This window comes from Struthio camelus, chromosome 23, assembly GCF_040807025.1.
Source record: "Struthio camelus isolate bStrCam1 chromosome 23, bStrCam1.hap1, whole genome shotgun sequence".
NCBI lineage: Eukaryota > Metazoa > Chordata > Aves > Struthioniformes > Struthionidae > Struthio > Struthio camelus.
In genome coordinates, this window is record NC_090964.1 from 9,866,229 (window position 1) to 9,887,272 (window position 21,044).

General features: G+C 45.4%; 2 protein-coding genes across 9 annotated transcripts in view; one reads left to right on the forward strand and one right to left on the reverse strand.

The window, feature by feature from the left end:
- The window catches only part of KIAA0319L (KIAA0319 like), a 32,237-nt gene extending 18,573 nt beyond the window's left edge, over window positions 1–13,664 (reverse strand). Inside the window, exons 1-3 of one of the 3 annotated variants that reach the window (XM_068917145.1) lie at window positions 13,608–13,664; window positions 12,349–12,515; window positions 5,239–5,948 (exon numbers count right to left, since the gene is read on the reverse strand). In XM_068917145.1, coding sequence (XP_068773246.1) covers window positions 5,239–5,948; window positions 12,349–12,490 — 852 coding nt within the window. In that variant the 5' untranslated portion in view covers window positions 12,491–12,515; window positions 13,608–13,664. Of the gene's footprint in view, window positions 1–5,238; window positions 5,949–12,348; window positions 12,516–12,798; window positions 12,960–13,607 lie in introns of those variants that run through there. The other 2 variants (XM_009685840.2, XM_068917146.1) reach the window with 2 other exon arrangements.
- NCDN (neurochondrin) lies at window positions 12,699–20,608 on the forward strand. Of its 6 annotated transcripts, none has more exons than XM_068917148.1 (7): window positions 12,699–13,291; window positions 14,681–14,817; window positions 15,294–16,280; window positions 16,723–16,964; window positions 17,479–17,703; window positions 17,932–18,074; window positions 18,434–20,608. In XM_068917148.1, the coding sequence occupies exons 2-7, from the start codon at window positions 14,695–14,697 to the stop codon at window positions 18,868–18,870; spliced, it is 2,157 nt and encodes a 718-aa protein (XP_068773249.1). In that variant the 5' UTR covers window positions 12,699–13,291; window positions 14,681–14,694; the 3' UTR covers window positions 18,871–20,608. The 6 variants fall into 6 exon arrangements, with proteins under 6 accessions (XP_068773249.1, XP_009684136.2, XP_068773252.1 ...); XM_009685841.2 differs by having other exon boundaries at window positions 12,728–13,504; window positions 18,434–20,602; XM_068917151.1 differs by having other exon boundaries at window positions 13,102–13,612; window positions 18,434–20,602.
- The last annotated feature ends 436 nt before the right edge of the window (window positions 20,609–21,044 follow it).

Consider the following 21,044-nt stretch of genomic DNA (forward strand, 5'->3'; position numbering starts at 1 on the left):
TGCTATATATCAAACTCCACCAGAAGTTAAGACTTCACCTCCTCCAATTAGAGAGGGCGAAGACTCCCTTGTTTGTTTTTCCCCAACAAGAAGGATGTTTTACTGCTTCCTCGTCTGTCTTCTAAAATATTTCTCTCTATTCTTCCAGAGTTCCTCCTCCAGAACAGAGAGGCCATTTTAAGCTCAAAATGGCCTAACACCAGTTAAGATCTTAGATCTGAAGTACTGCATCTGAAGTGCCACTGCTGTTGATGTGGCAAACATGGCAGAAGATCCTAGGTTCAAAATTGTAGTGAGTGGAGCTAAAAGAATGGAGAGAGAGAATAAGACAGAAGCAGAAAAGAGGAACCAGGAAATAGGGTTCACTTTGGCCATTTATTCTGGCCATGCATTCCTTTTTCTGAAGCTGTACAGTTGGCAGGCACAAAGGAAGAGGATTCCAATAGCATTTTTCTGTAACTTTCAAATCATTGCAGCAAGTTGATATTATTTCAAAAACATTCTTCAAAGCAAGACGACCTGACACAAACAGTTCCCTGAGTACATGCCACAGGAGATACTGCTGGGGCAGGGAGTTAACCTTGCGGGCAGAAAGCTTGCACACATCCATGCAGGATGAGCCACTTTATTGAAAATAAGCAAAGTGGACAAGAACAATTTCCTTTCTTTCATCAGAAAATTCCTTTTACAGTACCTATCCCCATTCAGGTTCTTAGCCTGCAGGGTAGTACCCTGCCAATTCACCTTTCATCATAAAATACATGCGTACATTTTGTTGAGCTAACTCTATTTTGAGAGCATCTGCTAAATACTTAAAATGAAGCAATTTACCATCTTTGACTTGGGAAATGTTTTGTAGCTGAATTGCCCAGCACTGCTCCCTACTAGAGCAGCTGGTCAAAAGCTCATATTGGAGGAAACATTCTCATGCTTTTATGCAATACTACTGGCATTCAGTCCAGGAAATGAAAACAGTAAAAATGCTCTAGACCACAGTGGGCAACATCCTGTCAGTAAATGGGCTGGGCTTCAGAAAACAGTTAAATACTAGTAGTAAAAATAAAGCCATCGCTGCACATACTGGTACAGCCAGCCAAGCCGAAAGCAGCAAGGAAAGAGTTGAAAGCTTCTCTGTAAGAATTTTTTTTTTGTACTCTCGGGCTAACCATTTCCTCTCCTGCACCTCAGCTAACTCTCCCTTAGTCACAGAATTCAAAGAACCTCAATTCATTTGTATATTTAACAAACTTTCAAGCTTCAGGGACAGAAGAAACAAACACTGTTTATTAGCATTACGGACACAAACTTTTTTTTTCCCCCCCTATTTGCTTGCTTGTTCATGGGCTTCCTCTACCTTTAGCAAAACTGGAGATTATCTGGAACAGAGGCAGGCAAAATCCGACACAGCGCTCTGTGTGGTTGCTCATCAGCAGCCTCAGGACAGCAGTTCCAAACAATGCACGACAACCTGCAGCACTAGTCAACTAGAGTTACTGACTCCCCTTTGCCAAGTAAGCAAATAAGATACAGTTAGAAATACTGGCATTCTAAGATGACAAGAGCAGAAAGACCAGGCAGAAACTCAGACACTTAAGACAGACTATTTAGAAAAGGCACAGGAGCAGAAAGACCCCATGACTTGACACAGCTATAGGGAAGCACTTTTTGCTTAACAGGAACCAACCCACAGAGGTGGCAAGAACAGCTGTCACAAATGGTGCACAGGAGATGAGCGTCTACCCGCTGGGCACAACAACTGAGACCTCAACTTTGCTCAATAATGTTCTCAGTGAGCTGGGTGCTTCCCTGACTCATTTTTTAATGCCTAAAAAAACCTCTACAGTTTACAGAGATCCTCTTCCTCCTCCCAAAAGTCTTCAGGATGAATTGACAGCCAAATGTCTGCAGAGAGCTCAAATTAGATAAGCTTTGCCTGGGGCAACGTAACAGCCAAAATGCCTCTAATGCTTGCAAGCTGAGACAGTTCTTATCTTTACTCCATAACCCAGAATTCTTTAAAGCAAAGAACAGAAGATTTCATTCTTCAGGATAAAGAAGGAGACTAGAAGTTTGCCAGCTGCCCTATCTTATTAGCTTACAAAATAGACAGAGAAAAGTGGCATATTGGTCTGAGTGAACATGTGAGTGTCAGACACTTTTGATTCCTATCCCTAACTCCCTTTGGCCTGGGATAAGTGACCTGGCCTCCCTATCTTAAAATCCTACATCTGTAGAATAGAGCAAGAGCAACTAAGTGCATCTGAATTTGCACTGAACATTAAGTTACTTGAAAGAACAATATTGTGTAAAGGACGTTTGTTTTATTTAAATAGGACTTAATTCAGTGAGCTTGGTCTGAATTTACAAAGCAGGCTCTCTGCATCTCAGATAGTGTCTAATAGTTTGCTTTAGGTGCAGTGTCTGTGAGGACTTCAGAGACACTCAGCGGATATGGGGAATGCCACTAACCACTACAGAATTAGTGCTGGCTATGAAAGAGACCTTTCCTCTTTCCTCCCAGCGTAAAAAGTGCCCCAAACTAGCAGGATATATGACAGTACGAACCAAACCTCAGGTGTGCTAGGGCCAACCATAGCTAAAATTGTGACGTCCTGAATGTAGGAATGAGCTCCCTTTTGATTCTGTTGCAACAATTCCATTTTGAAGCTTTCTGCACAGCCTGCCTGCAGACGTGCTGCAGTAATCATCTTCATCAGTAGTGCTGCACTTCAATTCTTATCCTGATCGGCTATTAAATCCCGTGCTTTATCTTAAAATTGGCGAACACCTCTTACAACAGGGCAGGAACTGAGATTTTGGTGCCTGCAGAATGTCACCCTCTTTAACGGAAAAGCACCAATTTCTCTTTCTTAGAGAAGGGCTGATGAGCAGGGTGGACTGTAGTTTACTCACACTCTCCTTCACCCATCTCTGGCACTATAGAATGCATACTACAAAACTACAAATGAATGCTAGTTGTATGTTAGCAAATGACATTGCATATGACTACTGAGCTGTCAGAACTGCAAGAAAATTAAAACTCAGTGAGCTGCAAGGCAATGTTTTCCTAAAGCAGTCCCTTGACCTTTCCCCAAGCCTTTAGGAGCAAAGGAAAAACATTTGCCTTGCCACCCGTTCAATGCTTGTCATCAAAAGGGAAGAACATGCACATTAATTTCTCTCTCCTCCTTTACAGAGGAGTCAAGAGCCAGTTTGACCACACATGTCTTTTCCCACTTGAGATGTTTGATGCTCTCAGGTACAACCTACTTTGCATGCAGTAACGATCAAGTATTCTCTGCACCTTCCAGCCTACCTGCCAAACCTCCTTTAAGAATACAAGTATTAAATGCACTGCATTCACCTGATAAAGCAACATGCTCTGTGAACTCAACCAAATCTAGCCCAACTGTAACGCTATTGATCTCAGCATGCACGTAACATTATTTATTTTGGCTCATCACCAACCCAACTTGGAAAACTCTCTGCTTTAGCATCTGTCTCTTGCAAAGGCTGGCCACGTCTCAAGTGCAAAGCCCTGAATGTTATATCCTTGGCCTAAATTAAACTGTTCTCAAATCAGAAATGCAAGGACAGTTGCATAGCTTGACTTATATTTTGCCAGTGAAAGTTAGATGATTCAATAATCAAGGAATTAGTCAAAGGCTGAGTAGAACCAGGTTCAACTCAATACTCTAGTTAAGGTGGATTTTTATCCTGCTCCTCCTTAAAAACTCTATCCTAAACCTCAGAAATGTGAGTGCCAGGAATTCCACCACAGTCAATACATTTTGTTAAAAAGTTTTTATTTTGATAAACCTGCATTTTGTCAAAACTTTCTAAGACTTTCTTACTAGCAAAAACCAATATGGAGAAGAAAAATCTTTCTCCAGCATACTTGCAACAGTTTACCTTAATGACAAAGAAGGGCACTTCCTAAAGATGGGAAACCTTGGCTACTCAGTGATATTCAGCAGGCAACTAGCCAACCTAATTTAATAATATTTGCAACCTGTTTATTTGGCAGATACCAAACGGTAATAATATGACAACTCAGAATGCTGCAACACTGCAAACTGAACAAGCAGGGAGATATAACAACTATTACCCAAGAGCAAAAGAATACATTTAAGACTGTCTGCAAAGAAGCCTCCACAGATGTTGCGCACACATCAAATAAGAGAATGGGGTCACTGTGTAAATCTCAAAAGATCTTCTTAGGAAGAAGAATGAACAGGCAGGGCAGAAATGCTGCAGTATTGCAGGGGAGAAAGAAAGCTGAGATCATAAATCAGTCCCAAATGCTGTGGGGCTCTGGGAGATCAAACATTTGTAAAGTTTTTCTGCATCATTTCACACACCACCCGGGCTGCCCTGGAATTCGCAGCAGTGTCCTTTGGCTGCTCTCCACATCCTGCTCTACAGGGTGGTGGCTCAGATCAGTCACAGCCCTACCTGGAACTGAGATTTGCAAACAAGGGAGAGAAATAATTTCTGTTAAGTTTCTAGAACAAAAACGTAACTACAGGAAAAAGCACCAGGCTTCAACAGTGCCAAATCCTAGAAACAGGGCAGAAGATATGTAAGAAACAGTGTCACAAAGCAGGATTCTTCCTCTATCACTATCACTACTAGAGGGACTTCTTTGTGTGATAAGGTCCAAAAAAGTATTTGCAGATTTAAATACACAAACATCATTTAATGATTCAAACGTGCCGATTTCTGTTGAGACAGATAACTAGAATTACTAGATTAACTTTTTTCATTCTGTTTTCAAAGAGGGCTTCAGATTCTCAAATACACCAAAGCTTATATTGGCATTGGTTAAATGAAACCAATTTAAACTCTACTCCAAAAATGTAAAATGTTAAAGTGTCAACTCAGATAAGTGAGTTGCCACTAAAATACGCTGGAAACTCTACAAAATAATGCACTTAACTGCCTCAGTTCAAAACACTCAAAAGGAAACAACTCATTTTATTTTGTGGCCCTAAGAAGGTATTTTATAGGTAACACTTCTCAGCTCCGAGGCACTTCCCATTAATATCACATCTCACCTTTCCTTCTCATCTGGCAAGCGTGTTGTGTGATTATACAAGAGATAAGCATCATCGTGAGTTCAGTTTCCCCCCATCTCCCCACAGCTAGTTATCCCAGAGGAGAGAGGAAAGCACGACCAGGCAGAAGAACGGTAGCAGTCTAAGCCAGTCCTCTTTCAGCCCCAGCAATCACACTTACCTGTAGAAAGCCAGTGGCATTTGCATCACTTGATCTAGTCACATTATTGCTTTTAGGACGGAATGGGCTTTTGGGTTTCTGCCCTCTTGAATTCTGTCCCGTTTTAAGCGAGTCTTTCTCTTGATTTGGATGGCCTTCGGGATCAGGCTTGTCCTGCACTAAAGACCTAAGTACTTGTTGATCTTCAAATTCTGTTTCACTTCGGCTTCTTCTGGATTTACTCTCTCGATGTCTGGCTGGCTCGCCAGCCGCAGTCTCACTACTGGGGATGGCAGCTACATTCCTTTTCAGAAGATCCACTCTGTCACTTGCCAAGTTCCATTCCTGGAAGGACCTCCGCAGTCTTTTTTTGCCTTGGACAGGGATGCCCCAGTCCAACCACTTGTGAAGCCAAGTCTTTGCATCATTTTCTGTTCGATACTTTAAGAAGTGCTCTGTGCTTTTTGGTTTCCTTAAAAATACCAAAACAGAGTCAGAGGAGCCAGTCCTGTTTGCCTGACACGTGCCAGGCATAGTGCAGTTCACCTGGATGCACATATTTTCCAAGAACCAAAAGGCATCACAGGTGGGGCTCTGGCAGCAAGCAGTCTGACAGGACTGTACAGTATGAAATCCTTCCAGAAGCCGTAAATGGCCATCTTCCCACGATCTCAGACGGCCACCAAATAAGATCTTCCCTAGCTGGCATTTAGATCTGTTCCAATTTGCATCTGAGAAAGGGAAAGGAAAGAGAAATAAAGAAAATTCTCAATTCTTTAAAGCAGTGCACAATAAATCCCCATCACTATTGTCAAGGTGACTTTAGAGCGCTGGAGTGACGTGGGGGAGAGAGCACAAACAGTGAACTGGGGGCCTTCCTTGAATCCATAGCTGGCTATACTATCTAGCACTTGCATATGACTTTAAGCAACAATCCACTATCTGGATTTCAGTTTTCCCGCTTATCAACAGGGCCATTGCCCAAATTTGAGAGTAATGAGGCAATGATTGCTAATGAGGCAATCTTGTAGAGCTCTTGAAAGCATAGAAATGAAAAGAAATCTTAGCTGTCGCTTTTGCGGCCAAAACTTGGTTTCTCAACTTGCAGGCCCATCTCATTTGATACATAAGTTGTCCTCTTAGGACACAAACCCTCTCTAGCAGGTAGGGAACACATCACTTTCAGCACCTCAACTATAAAATCAAGTTTTATAGGAAGGCCACTTGTATAGCTGAAACATCCCACTCAAAGCTTGATTTTTCTACAGACTATACAACAAAAGAAGTCAAAAGCGAATTCTGTTTTGGAGAAGACTAATGCATAGACTGAACAGCGAGGCCAAGGTTCCCAGCAAGTTAAGAGCCAGAAATTGAACCTGGGAGTCCCAAGTCCAATTTTTTATTCTAACTCCTAGATAGCACTGCCTCTCAGCTCTGCTGCCTGTATTTTCCTTGAAGTAGAACTTCAGAATAAATGGCCCTGGCTTGTTTAAGAGTATTATAAAGCCACTTTTCTCTCCCATGCTGAATGAGGTCAATGCCAATTACTTTGGCTGAAGTTCCTCCATTTGAGTCAAAGAAGTCATTACATCTTCTAGAACAGTGGTCTGCAAGGCCTATTGTCCCCACCTGCTTTGCTATGGTACTTTGTTTAACAGAAATCATCTGTCAAATATTTTATTAAAGAGTCAAGTTACTTCAGATCTCACATCAGGGTAAAGAAGCAACTGCTTTGCATACAGATTTTTTTTTTTTTAAGCATGAAAAATTAGAGTGCTTGCACGGATCAATGGATTAAAAGGCTTCCAAAATTCAGAGCTCTGCAGATTAAGGACTCTCTAAAAATAGACTAATGACCTATGGAACTGCTACCCTGTGCTGTGTTCAGCATCCAAGGGGTAATAGGTCACTGGAAGATTACTTTACAAACTATGTCACCGGACTCTGAGTTGTGCAGCTGGAGACTATGTTCCAGAATTGGCTCCCCGCCTGTTAGGAAGGGATGTCTTTAACACAACAGAAAATGAAAACTTTGTTCTTCGTTAAAAAAAAAAGTCTGAATCTAAATTATAATACTCTGATCCCTGTTTCTCCACAGCATATAAATAGAAGTTGAGTAACATACTACTATTTCAGTAATTTGAATGAATTCAGAACTCATGTTGCATTATACCCAGTGACATTCACTACAGTTGAAGCTAAACAAATTAAGCAGGTGTGGAAGAAGAGCCTACTGATCTCTGTCTCTCTCTTCCCTACAAAGAATTCCCATCCCACTTCTTTCACTCCCAAATTACAAACACATTAAAGACGGGGCATACGTTCAGCACAGGAGAAAGGCCACAAAAGTCTCCAGATCATCATCTATCGATTAGAAGTAATTTGGTGATGGCACTGCAGGGTGTTTTATGATTCTTGAAATAAGAGTATGCAAGGTCCCCACTACCCCACATATGATCGACACCGCAGCTGAGCCGGGGTAGGCTTAAGCAGCACGAAGTTTTCTAAATGCCAAACACTGAACAGACACCAGTGCAGAGGGGAAACAGATTTTTCTGATCAAGTCTGGAGGTCACAAGCAGTGGTCAAGCTAAACTAACACCAGTCCTGCAAAACTATCTGAGAATATAGCAATGTAGGTGAATGTAGGTCTCCTCCATTCTAGCTATTTTAGGCCACTTTAAGCATTCAGCTTCAGGACTTTAAACTCCTGCTGTAGAGAGACATATCTCATCCTGTTGAAAAGGCAAGGAACTCTGACTCTCTGAATCACAGCTAACACCTGACATTGGGGATACAAAGGTACTGTGACTTTTCCCTTCCTCTTGCACCATCCCCAGCACCCCCTGGATAATCTTGTTTGATGAGAAAAGGTGAGCAGTGAAAAAAAGGGACATATTTCTTTGCAATTCAGTTATCCCAAACACCACAATATGTGTAACTCAGGTTTTTTACTAATAATCAATAAAGGAATCCAACCACGACGACTCCCTCAGACCCAGAACAGATTAGCTTGTTTAAAATGAAAAGTGACAGTCAAATTCACGTACCTTTTGCGTAGAATCTCTTGCTACACCAGCAAAAATTTCAACCCAAAATGGGAACTCATACCCCCATGAAGGAGAGTTTGGTTTTGAGACATCAGAAAGGAGGAAGCAGAAGTTTTATTTATAGCTCATGTGTGAGGCCAGCTCAGCAAAGGCAGTCTGCAAACAGAGGGCTACAGAGTGCCAGCATCAGCTGCCACAGAACGCACTTGAGATGTGTGACCTCGCCACTGGGGACCCGTGCGCTCAGTGGGTTTCTGAACCCACAACTGCAAGGAGGGATGAAAAGCTTTTCACTCAAGAAAAGTCCAAATGCAATGTCTACATGAAACATTGCAGGTGCTCAACAGAAAGAGAAGCTCACGACAGCACCTTTAAAACCAGCACCATCCTTGTCACACTTCATCAACATAGAGCCCTTCCTTCGAGAGCAAGAAGTGGCAGCCTGCCTGCCCAGGGCCAACAGCTGACCTCATTACACTCTGAAGTGCTTGGCCTGAGAGTCACCCTGGGATGACACTGTGCACACAGGCAGGGACAGGCAGCTGGCACTAACCTGACGGGTCTGGAGTTGGGACAGAGTACAGGGAATGTATACACACACAAAGATTGGACTTTGGGAAACAAGTTACAAATGGAAGGATAATGCTGTTGCTGTGAATTTCAGAAGGATCTTATCCATTGAGTCAATTTAGTCTAAAAATTCACTTTCTTTTAAAGGTGAAGCACTGTCTCTAATGAACCCTGTGTGAAAGAGAAATACGCTACCCTGCTGTCCACATCTCTAACATTCTTCCTCCTCCTTGACAAATGCTCATCCATGCCTCCTCAGATGTCAGCCCTGGCTCATACATACCATACTAATTAAAGCTTGATACAGAGCCCAGTGAAATTCTTTGGGGGCTTTCTAACAGCAGACTTGGAAGTAAGCACAAAATGGGGCACACTTTAAAAAAAAAAAAAAAAGTACTCCCAGGGAAGACATCCGCTCTGAAAAATCCCTACATATACAAGTGTTAAATGTACTCATCTAAAATCTCAAACCTGAATCACTGTAGGCATCTCCTAGGTGTAACAGAGCCATGCCTACTGTTAAATCAAGGCGCACAGATTTAAATTGCACTTAGTCCAGATTTCATTTCTAAAGCTCTGCTAATGCTCACCTAGAACATGTTTATTTGAAACAAACCAAGATGGTTTCTGAAGTGCTGTATATGGATAGCTTAAAAATGAAATCACAGAAACAAGAGAAGTTAATATGCAAGTCATAATATGCTAGCACAGCACTATAGATGTATTTTTTTCACCCACCATACTAATTTTCATCTACGCAATTCCTGTGGTCTTTGGTGGGCATCACAGATCCACACAACTCTATTTAAAGGGCCATGGCAGAAAGCAAGTCTACACCTGTGTTGCATCTCTGGTCTGCCAGGAAAATTCACCTGGCCTGTTTACACCACACTTCTTTCTGTCCTGCAGGAACACGCTACTGGCTGAAATAATTGTTCTGATGAAAAGCCACCAACTGCTACTTGTAGTCTTCCAGCAGGACCTTCACTAGGTGGACATGTACCTGTAGCAAACGAAAAAAGGCAGCTGTGACTACAGCCAGAGCTACTAATTCAGCCCAGACCCAACTTTGACTGCTCCAGATCTTAAAAAACAAAACAAAACAAAACCATACATGGGGGTGGGGGAGGAAGGTTCACTAGAACCATTAATGCAGCCATCTCCTAGCTGCCTTCTCCAAGAGAGCAGACAGGCATCGCATAGGGCAGGACAGAAGACTGAGCAGCAGCTCTACTTACTATACACAATGTTGGGCATATGACAAGTCAGAGTCACGGCCCTTCGCTGCTATTAAAATAAGCTACATAGCAGAGCAGGAGGAATTGGGCACTACTGGTATAACGCAACATTTGTGGAAAGCTATAAGACAGAGCCACAAACAATCTGTTCAGTCTCTTCTACTTCCTGGTGCTGGACGCTATGCAACAGTGCACAGGATCTTCCGGATTGGTCAGGCTAGCAGAGCAGCAAATCTAGACACTGACAGCATCAGTGCCAGCACCTTCAGAGCAAAGCATAAGAAACCTCCCAGGAGGAATGTCCCTGAGGACAAGTTTTCTCCTAAACCCCAGCAGCCTACCCAGCTTACACAATAAAAATCACCTGACTGTTACAAACTGTGCATACTCAGCCATTTCCAAACAGCTTATTTATTTTAGTATATCAACAGATAAAATGCTGCCCTTCTCAACTTGCAGAGTTCCTGTTCCTGCTGAACAGTAGGTGAATGAAAGGGTTAAGTACAGTTTCTATGAATGAGCTCAGGTTCACAAGCTTATTTTGGCAGTTAATCTGATATCAATAGGCATTAATGATTAAAGGCTCGACTGTATAGGCTTTTTCTAATCTGTTACGTGCAACCAATTATGTCAATATAGTTCCTCTTATGTAAGTCTGCATGATTGCACCGATTTCTAAATAACCATGATTCCTCTTCAGTTTAACTCTGCTGGATAAGTGACTCAGATGAAAACCAAAAGAACATGGACTCCAGCGTGGAAAAAGATCCACGTAAGCAGAGCTATGTCACAAATAATTATATTTGTTTCTATACACACATCAGCCTCCATGGTTCTAACTCTCCCAAGTATACAAGCCCTCAAATGCTGTAGCGCTGTATGGAACACCCTGTTAGCACAACATATGATCTGCAGCTCTTGCTCTAGGCTTCTGAAATATTACTAAAGACAGGAAACACTAAGCAGGAAGTCCAGTTCACAAGGAAACATGCAATCCATCAGATACACCAACAAAACACTAAGTACCGAGCACACTTTGCTAAGAACAGAAATATAAATGCATCTTTCCAGGTTCTAAATCAGTAGATTAAGGTCACACAACTGATTAGCTTAATCAAATCTACCACTTGGTAAGTATCCAGGAAAGCCCAGTGAAACAGGGACTCTGTAGCAGCCTACAACACATCCACCCATGGAGAGAAAAGAATAGGAAAAAAAAAAGAAAAAATAAAGTAAAATCTGCTTTTCATATCATGCTAACATTAAGATGTGGCAACCTTCCAGCAAGGTCAAAGCAGTCGGCAGCTGTCACACAGGTTAATTATATATCGAAGTCACCACTGTCTCAAACCTATAGTTCACCACAATTTGAACAAAACCAAAACACACAGTATAAACTTTCTTATCTTCACTAACATTTGGTAAGTGCTAGGTACACACACGGGAAGAACACATCATCATCTTCGTAAATATTTGGCCCCAAAAGCACTCACAGGAACTTAACACTTCTGTCTGAAAAGTCAGACTCTGAACCTTTTTAATACAAAACCAAAAAGAAACAAAAAAAAAAATCCATCATATGAAAATGTCCATACAAGTCACCAATCTGGTTATTTACTTGGGCAGGAGGATGGTTGCTCAAATTTGGACAGGAAATAAATACCAAGCACAACAATTATGCGTAGGTAAATTCAGATTATTGATACACTGTGTTTGTGGGGAAGTCTTTAATATTAGACTGCTGGAAAACACTCTTGGCTTCTCAAACAAGTTCAAGTATTCCTTAGATGAAATTATTTTCCCAGAATATCGCTTATTCCTTTTGCAAAAAAAAAAAAAAAAAAGAAAACAGATTCTCAGCTGAGCTTTATGCAATGCAGGCAAATGCCTGAGAGCAAACACGAAGCACGAAGAACCCCAACATTAGCTGTATGGAACAGACAGACACTTTACTGCAGACACACTGGTGCTGGCTACTTTGTATTCACAATAGCAGATGGCTATTAGAATGATACAGTGTTATAAAAAGTCCCCTCATCTCTTCACTACCTAGTGTTTTGGATACACTACCTTTTTGATAGCTTATTCAGTAACAAACTGCCAAGATTATTTTACCAGCTACTCTGCCTAACAGCTAATAATTTCACCTTCTTTTCTGAATATTTTTATTAAATGAGAAGGATAAACCTTCTTTTCTGAATATTTTTATTAAATGAGAAGGATAAATATAAATAAAAATAGAGATACAGTCCCAGGGAGAACAGAAAAGTCACCTGTTGAGGAGCACAAGGCACACAGGCAAGCACATAAGTAGAACAGGTGCAGACTTCCCAGATGCCTCGCAGGTTTTCCCAGGCAGTATTGTGATAAAAACCGATTGCCGATGCTGAACTTGACTTCCAACTTTTTCTCCATGGCCTTTGTGGGTAGCAACAGGGCTCTAGAAACACATAAGAAAGAGAAAACACGTATCAGCAATTGGTATGTTTTTGCAAGGACCCAGCCAACAAAGTGATGAGCACGGAACATTTGTGCAGGAAAGGGAATGTCTAATCTTATCTGCTGTGACTTAGTCCAACTGCTGCTAAGGAACTATCAGTATTGCAACACTGAAATGAAACCTGAAGTAGCAAAGTTTCCAGCTGTTCAACTGCAGCACACGACCATCTCAGCCCCATGATCTCCCCTCCAGACCACACCACTTCTGCAGATGGAGCACTAACCGCAAAACATCTAGTACCGTAACACACTGAATTTCAGAGATGCATTCGGGAAACTTCAGTTTCGAATACGCCATGGGCAAGAGGTACCCAGTTGGCTCTGCTAGCATAAGACAGACACTGACAAACCCAGTACAGCTGCTGGGCGATGTCATCAGCTGCACGTCAGTGCTGGCTGGTACCAACCAGAAACAAAGAGAGAAAAGAACACAGCAACGCGGAGAAACAAGCAGCTAAAGAGCTATTTTGCCCTATATTTCGCTCTGCAGGGCACACATGAGGACAGCACTGATGATCGTTCTCAGCGTTTCTAACCCTGATGTGAAACCCAAGCCAGCTAAAGGAGCGCTCAGATTCCTCTGCGGAATGCATGACAGGAAAACAAAGTGTTACAAGAAATAAACACTTCCCGTTTTTCAAGGAGTAGTGGAGCATCATTAGGCACAAGGAATTAGATCGGCCGTTTCTGAAGAATCAACGGGGAACGTTATCGGAGGTCTGATTACTAGTCTACCGTTTAAAAACCCTTTTTCTGTAACGAGAGAACGGGCTCAAGCCCCGGGCAGCGAACAGCGGGAACAGCAGGCTACGCTGACGCCCGCAAGAGACGCGAAAAGCAAATTCCACGGGGCTCGGCGGGGAATAAAGCAAAGCCGCGGGCGTCTGGCCCACGCGTGGCTACGGAAACCGCCCGCGCCCAACTCCTCCGGTTTGTCGCCACCTATTCAAACGAACCCGACGCCCAGCGAGGCGGGAGCGGCCGGCGGGGCCTGCCCGGGCCGCGGCGGGGCGAGGGCGGCGGCGGCACGTACCAGGGGTGCGCGGTGAGGCGGGCGGGGCTGCTGGCGGGCGGCAGGGGGCGGGCGGCGGGGCCGGGGCTCCAGCGCGCCGGGCCGGGGGGCGGCGCGGCCTCCTGCGCCGCGGCCATGGGGGCGGCTGGCGGCGGCGGGCGCCCGCTCACCTCTCACCCGGAAGCGCACCGCCGCCCCTCCGGAAGCGGAAGTGACTCTGCCGGCGCCGCCCCGCCCGCCTCCTGCCAGTGTCGGTGCTCCCGCCGCGAGCCGGCTGCCGCCTCCCGCCAGAGCCGCGGCCACGGGCCACGCGGCGCCGCCGCCGCCGCCTCTCCCACAGCGACCGGGCGAGGGCGGCGCGGCACCGCCGCCGGCGAGCTGCCCACACGCCGCGCGGGGGCGGCGGCGGCTTCGGTGACCGCCTAAGACCGCGGTAGGCGATTGGCCGGCGCCGAGCGCGCGGCCCGCGGATTGGCTGGGAGGCGGGGCGAGGCCCGCGTGCTCCGTGCCCGAGCGGCGGCGGAGGCCGGGGCAGGGGCCGGGATCGGGAACCCATTTTAACCGTATGATCTCTCTCTTTATCAAAGTGCTGATCTGAAATAATTTCCTTTCCTTAGTGCTAGCGTAGGATTCCAGGTATAAAGCTACAGGCCCCTGCAATATCAGATCCAACTATGTCTTCCAAAGCAATCAGTCATAAGACGTCAGACGCTATTTGAAACCTCAAGTTTCAAAACAAGATCCCTGCTGCATGTAGTAGAATGAGTCCTTGATGTCTGCAGCCAACTATTTTTGCAGCTGATTATATGTGTAGCAGCTTGTATGGCTACAGATCTTATTTACTAACCATAAATAATGCAGTTCATCTTAAAATCTAACTACTAGTGTTGATTCCTCAGTCTCCTTTCAGCAAGGACGTTTTCAGGAAGGCACACGTTGAGTAGAGGAGCATTTCTTATTAATATAATTGAATATCTCCTAATTCTCTATGTAGGGGCTAGGGAAGAGCAGAGGATATGCTCATTTTTCACTGCAGCTCTTTTATCTTCCCATCTATTTCTGTTTTGCTAAACGCTGGCTTTCTGCATTTGCAGCTGAACTGATCACCATGGCTTCAAACTCTGGAGCTGCTCCCAGTGCTGAAGGATCCAGAAATTTAACTTTGAAAAGGTGCCTTGATGTGCTCAGGGATGCAAAAAACGACAGCGAGCAGTTTGCAGCCTTGCTTCTGGTAAGAATCTGCTTTGGGATAATGCCACTGAGTGTAATCGCTTCAGAAGAACACAGGCCTGGCTGCTCTCTGATAGACAGCCTGGCTGGAAAAGCAAGTAGAGAAGGCAAAACTTGCTCTTAGCCCGGAGCGTTTGAGATGAGAATGCCTGAGTTTTGTTTTCAGCTGTGCTTGCTGACATGTTGGGAGTTTGGGGGCAAGATGCTTCAAGTGCTTATACCCTGATGTTCCCGCTAGCAAAAGGGACATAGCCTCTCCTTTCCCTGGGTGTCCTGAGCATTAATCAACACCTCTTGAAGCACTCTGGTAAAGCTGTGGATTAGAACTTTGACCAAGTACCCAGCTCAGTGGTCGGGGAATCACTTTTCTGTACAGATGAAAGTTCTTTATGCTTCTTATTTACCTGTTCAACCTTGTAAAGAGCCTTAGCAAAGCCTCTTCTTATGCTGCCCACTCGCCCCTGCTTTATCTTGCAGGTCACCAAAGCAGTCAGAGCAGGAGAAGTAGACTCTAAGACCCGTCGCCAGATCTTTGATGCAATTGGATTCACGTTTCCGAATCGCCTGCTCACCTCCCGGGAGCCCCCGGCAGGCTGCCCAGAGCACATGTTCCAGGCGCTTGGCCTTACCCTGCTGGCGTGTTTCTGCACCGATCCAGAGTTAGCTGGCCACTCCCAGATCCTGAACAAGATCCCAACCTTCAATGACATCCTGGTTTCCCCCTGTAATCCGGACAGTTCATCCATGGTCGATGATGTGTACCAGTGTCTGACTGCTGTCATGGCCACTCCCAGGGGCCCCAAAGAGTTGGTGTCCAAAGGAACAGTGTCTGCCCTCTGCCAGGCCTATGTGAATTGCAGTTATGGCTCTGACCGTGCCTTGCAGCTGCTTATGGGGCTGTTGGCCACAGCAGAGGCCAAGTGCTGGCAGAGAGACACTCCACACCTCTTGGCCGTGCTGAGCAAGCTCTCTGACGAGTTTCTCAAGACTGAAGACATGACCAAATTTGACCTGTGTGAGGTTCTTCCTCACTTCATTCCCCTGACACCGCCCCTCATGCAGGACTCGCAGGGCTCTGAGTGCCTCCATAGACTTTACAAAGGACTGGCTAAAATTCTGAGCAGTAAACTCAGCCAGTCGCAGCGGGACCCTGCTCTGAAGCTTGCTGCCTGCCTTATGCAGGCCTGTGGGTCAGAGTGGATCCCAGCAGACCGTGCTGGAAGCAAGTTCTTGGCCTTGCTGGTGAACTTGGCCTGCGTGGAGGTCCGCCTGACTCTGGAGGAGCCAGATCCCCTAGAGGTGGAGGGGAAGAAAGAAGTGGTAACAGCCTGCTATGTCCTTATTGAGATGGGGATCCAGGAATGCCTGAGCGAAGAGAAGCCACTGCTAGAAGAGATGCAGAAAATGCAGCTCTTGAGGATCATGGAGGAGGCATTTGGCGCTGTAATATTCTACTTGAGACAGGTAATGCAGGGCCTGGACATAGTTTGTTTTTCAAGCAAAGGACATGTTTTATGGCTGTTCACTCTGGAGTTCTGGAGGAGGCTTTGATACCTGTTCACTGGAAAGCTTAAAATGGATCTTATTGACCTCAATAGGGCCTCATCTGCAGTACAATGTGGCCAGTCTGATAGATCACAAAATAGCGGATTACAAACTGCATGGTCACTGTGATTTTTGTTTTCTTCTTCCATACCTTTCCTACCTCTCAATAAATAAAGGAATCAGCATCTGCTTTAGCTACAGAAGTCCAGACTGGTTGCAGCAGCTCAGCAGCTCATGTCACAGCGATAACAGCGTATATCAAATTATGCATCTTGGCCCAATGCAGTTTTCATACCAGAGTTAGCTGGTGAGGACAGTGGCCCTAATGTCTCATTTTCTGTCTGCTTTCTTCTTCATGCAGGTTGGACGGGAGGAGCTACATGATCCTTTCATATTTGCTTCTGTTCGAATCCTTGGAGCCTGGATGGCAGAAGAAACATCCTCCCTCAAACGGGAAATCTGTGAGCTGTTGCCTTTCCTCGTTCACTACGCCAAGAAGCTTTTCAAAGAGGGAGAGACAGCTGCAAGTCTTCCTCAGTCTGATGGGATGCTGGCCGGGCTCGACAGCTCCAAGGGCTCAGGCTTACCCCGGGATGCTCTGAGGTGAGCATCTTAAGCACAGAGTTGGTGCACGCTGCTGCTTGAGGTATTCCAGCATTTCAGCACAAACAGGCTCAACTCTGTTTCCCCAGTCCAGAGAAATGCATCCTGCATCTATGTCAGATTCCTGTTTGTCCTTTGCTGGAAAGAGGCAACTGGAACCGCTGCAGTACAATTCACAGAGGGCTTGGACAGCTGTAGACTAATGTGAGGTGCCAGCTATTCACAGAGACTGTTAGGCAGGGAAAGACTTGTGGAGGCTGTATGTCAAGGTTTTAGCTGCAACAAAGAGGGGAAATAATAGGGCCTTTATACTCTGCTGTGGCATTGCGGTACCTTTCCCTCAGGCCTGAGGGACTCTGCACTGTGTTGCCTGTTGAGCTGATTTGAGAGTCATTTCTATTCTCCATTCTCCCTGCAGTTCCAGTTCCACGTGCTCCTTTTTCTCCCAGTAAGCACAGGGCTTAGACTCAACTCCCTGCATTCTTCCTTGTTTCCAATCTCTTTCCTTTTCCAGATTTCTGCTGCCTGGCTTTTGCCATTTAACAGCAGAGGACAAGCCCCGGGACATCCTCGTCTCAGAAGGGGCACCAGCACTGCTGTGTGAGTACTTCCTGCATCATTGGGAGGTGCTGATGTCAGAGCCCGGGTCCCTGACTCCGCTAACAAGCACTGAAATGAGTCTACAGACTGCATGTGGGATTTTCTTTAACCTGGTCGTGACTGCACCAGACCTTATCAGGTAACAGACCCAGAGCCACAGGAGCTTGTTTTAAGATTGTCAGTAGGAAGAAAGAGTACCTTGTGAAGCGAGCTTGCTGGATCTTTGAAGACACTAACTGCTGTAAAAGGGACATTCCTGTTTTCAACACCAATCACATTACTTTTTTGCTGCTACATTTAACCTTGACATTTTCAGGTGTTTCTGGCTCTGCCCAGGAAATAGTCTCAGGGTTTGCTTTCTCTCTAGGCGAGAGAAATCCTTTTCCTCTCTGATGGACATGTTGCTGAAGTCTCTGCCATTTCTGCTACCCCAGAAAGATCACCTGGTTCTAGCGGCCAACATTGCCACTCTGGGCTTGATGATGGCCAGGATCCTTGCAAGTCCAGCAGGTAAGAAAAGTTCCCACTGTCAAAGTTGCATACTTTGCATATTGCGTACTGCTCTTGTTCCTGGGCAGAGATTGGAGTCTGAGTGGTTGGGCTGGATAAAGCAGACACAAGGGAAACGGTTCAAATTTTGGGTGGAGTTTCTGTCTTCGGTAAAGTGACAAAAACAAAACCTAAAGGAGCAAGGAGCATGCGGAAAATTCAGCAGGCCAGCGAGTTGGGAGACAGTGTGGATTCAGAGCTCTCTAGAGCAGGAGCGTATGGTTTTTTGTTCCCCTTCCACTGAAAGCTCTGCTGCAGGCTGACCCACAGGAGGGTCCCTCCTTTGTCCTAGAGAGTCATTCATTTCCTGTTTCTTTCAGTTCTTCAGGGGACCCAATCTGCCAAGGAGTTTTTTGGAGCTACCATTCGCTTCCTATCAGAGGCCCACGCTGCCCAAACAGACCCCACCAGCCACTGTTTGGCCATGGCTGTGTCGCCTGCCTATGAGACTGCCTGGGCTGACGTCCGTGAGCTTTGGTTCCTGGGGATGCAGGCCTTTGCCAGCTGCGTGTCACTTTTCCCGTGGTTGCCACAGACAGTCCTCCAGGCACGGTGGCTGGAAGGCCTCTCGGAGTTGTTGGCCCAAGTCACTCCAGCCTCAGTGGATTTTGAACTCATTGCTGCTTTCCAGGGTGTCTTGGTAGAGCTGACCAGAGTCAGTAAGCCATGCAAAGAAGTGATCCTGTCGCACCAGGGGGAGGAATGGGCAAATCTTTATGGTATGGCAGCTTTGGAACAGTGTCTTTCTGAGCAATAAAGCTCTTTTCACCAGCAGCCTAGGGTGGAAAATAAAGCCTGGCATCTGCACAAGATGTATTAAACAATCCTCACACCCTCTGATGCTGAATAGGGACGCGAGGCATTTAAAAGACCAGACTTCATAAAATTAGAGCAGTGCAGCAGAGCTCAGCAGGATTTGCTCAGTCCAGATACTTGACATCCAGAACAGTTGCTGCCTCAGTATATTTCAAGATGTACCTACTCGACCTTTTGTCAATATTTCTTTATTTTTAAAAACAACCCTTTTTACTTCTGAAGAAGTTTTCTGTTGCTTCATTTTTCTTTGTTGCCACACTGTTGGAATTTACTTCTGCCCAAAGCACTAGCATGGTGCCTCCTTTCCCCTTGCACTAGCATGGTGCCTCCTTTCCCCTTTAACATGCTCTCACAGTTTCTTCACAGTAATCCCCTGAAGATGTCACCTTAATTTGTTTTCTGTCAGAGACCTGCATATGTTAGTAAGGTAACTTTGCATGACAAGTGGAAGGCTTCAAACACTAGGGAAAGGAAGAGTTTTAGAATTTACCAGTAGAAAGGAGAATAACTTTACCTGTAATTTGGCACAGACCAGTCCCCTTCTGGTGTGAAGACACGCAGAGGTCCTATTACCATGCTGTGGCATGCCCTGCCCTGTTCACACCCATGACCAGTACCGTCATCCCAAATTCATGCCTAGAAAATCTTTACAGCGCCGCTTGCTATTGAGTGTCCTGTCCTGTAACACACCTGCACGAGGCACAGTCATAAGATTTGTATTGTTCACTCAGGCTCCCTCTCACTGCAGGGATGGGATGTACAGGGAGAATTTTCCATTCATACAAGGAGAGGGACTGTTGAACCTGCAAAGGCCTTGGCGCTCTGTAGAGTCCTCTGGTAAGGACTGTAAAACATAGACCTCGGTGAATTACACCTCACTCTCCCTACAGAGCAAGAAAATACTGTATCACTTTACAGAAAAGAGCCGCGTGTAACAACGTGCATGTACCACTGCTTGTACCACTGGCTTTGCAGTCTGCACTCTCGGCCCTAGAGTGCCCGGTGGGCCTGCAAATAGAACAGAACCAGAAACAATAGCCTGGGTGGGGCGATACTTTGGAGATGGACTAACCAAAGATGGTTTAGGCCAGGACGAGAGCTCCCTGTTTGGGCTGCGGTCTGGTACTTTGAGACATTTCCACCAGATGTCAGTCTAAGAGCTTTTTAGGAGAGAGGTGCTCCCAGCTCGGGAGGGTTTTCCCCAGCCAGCCAGGACAAAAACGAGGCACAGATGTAGACGGCAAAGAAAACTCATGGTTGTGAAACTGCAAAATCCTGTGATTCAGAGAAAATCAAGAGAGGAGTCCTCTCAAGAGGAAGGCTGAGTCAGGGTGTATTCCTATTTGATAGCATATTTTTAAGTAATTTTATGAAAGTAGATGCCTTACATAACCAGTGAGAAGGCATCTGCTGTCTGCTATTGTTCAGGAAAAGTATCTTTCTGATCTTTCCAGCTCAGCCCTGAACAGTTAATGCAAGTTGAAACAAGGGTAGGTGCTACCAGAAGAGAGCAATGCAAGCCAAACAAGCAAATGAGCCTTCTGGAGTTGGAAAAGAGCCTAACTCTGATTTAGTGTGGGCTGGGTGAGTATCCCTGTTCTGCCAAGAACCCCTCATCCCTGCAACGCAGAGAAACATCAGTGTGAGCTGGAAGAGTCCAAAATGCATTTCAGATTGTCAAAAAAAAAAAAAAACCTAAAATGCTTTAGCTTTGGCTGTTCCTTGTACCGTATGCTGTTCTGCCTCTGGTCAAAGGGTGTGGGCTTCCCATTAATAAAAAGCTATCATTAGTGTTAATGAGAGATAGGCGCCTGTATCAACAGGAGCGTGCTCCCCTTTCTGCTCCTCGTGCTGTGCTGGGCCCTCTGTGGTTAGCAGCGCTGGCTTGGCCATCTTTAATCCCCTGCGGGCAGCAGCATGAGCTTTCACAATACCTGACCAGAGATCCAGTCTAGGCCTGCAGGAAACCTTTTAAGACCGGAGCGGTCCTAGGCCTGGAGGCCTTTGGCTATTGGCCTTTAATTCTCAAGCAGGCTACCTGCATATCCATGAGCATATCCATGCTCACTGGAAGCAAAGAAAGAGCCCTGGGAAGTCCTTCAGTTCATTCTTCAG

Coding starts and splice junctions, on each gene's coding strand:
- NCDN (XM_068917148.1), top strand. CDS start 14,695: ATGGCTTCAAACTCTGGAGCTGCTCCCAGTGCTGAAGGATCCAGAAAT. Junction 14,818..15,293: donor AGTTTGCAGCCTTGCTTCTG/GTAAGAATCTGC, acceptor TTTATCTTGCAG/GTCACCAAAGCAGTCAGAGC. Junction 18,075..18,433: donor GATCCTTGCAAGTCCAGCAG/GTAAGAAAAGTT, acceptor TGTTTCTTTCAG/TTCTTCAGGGGACCCAATCT.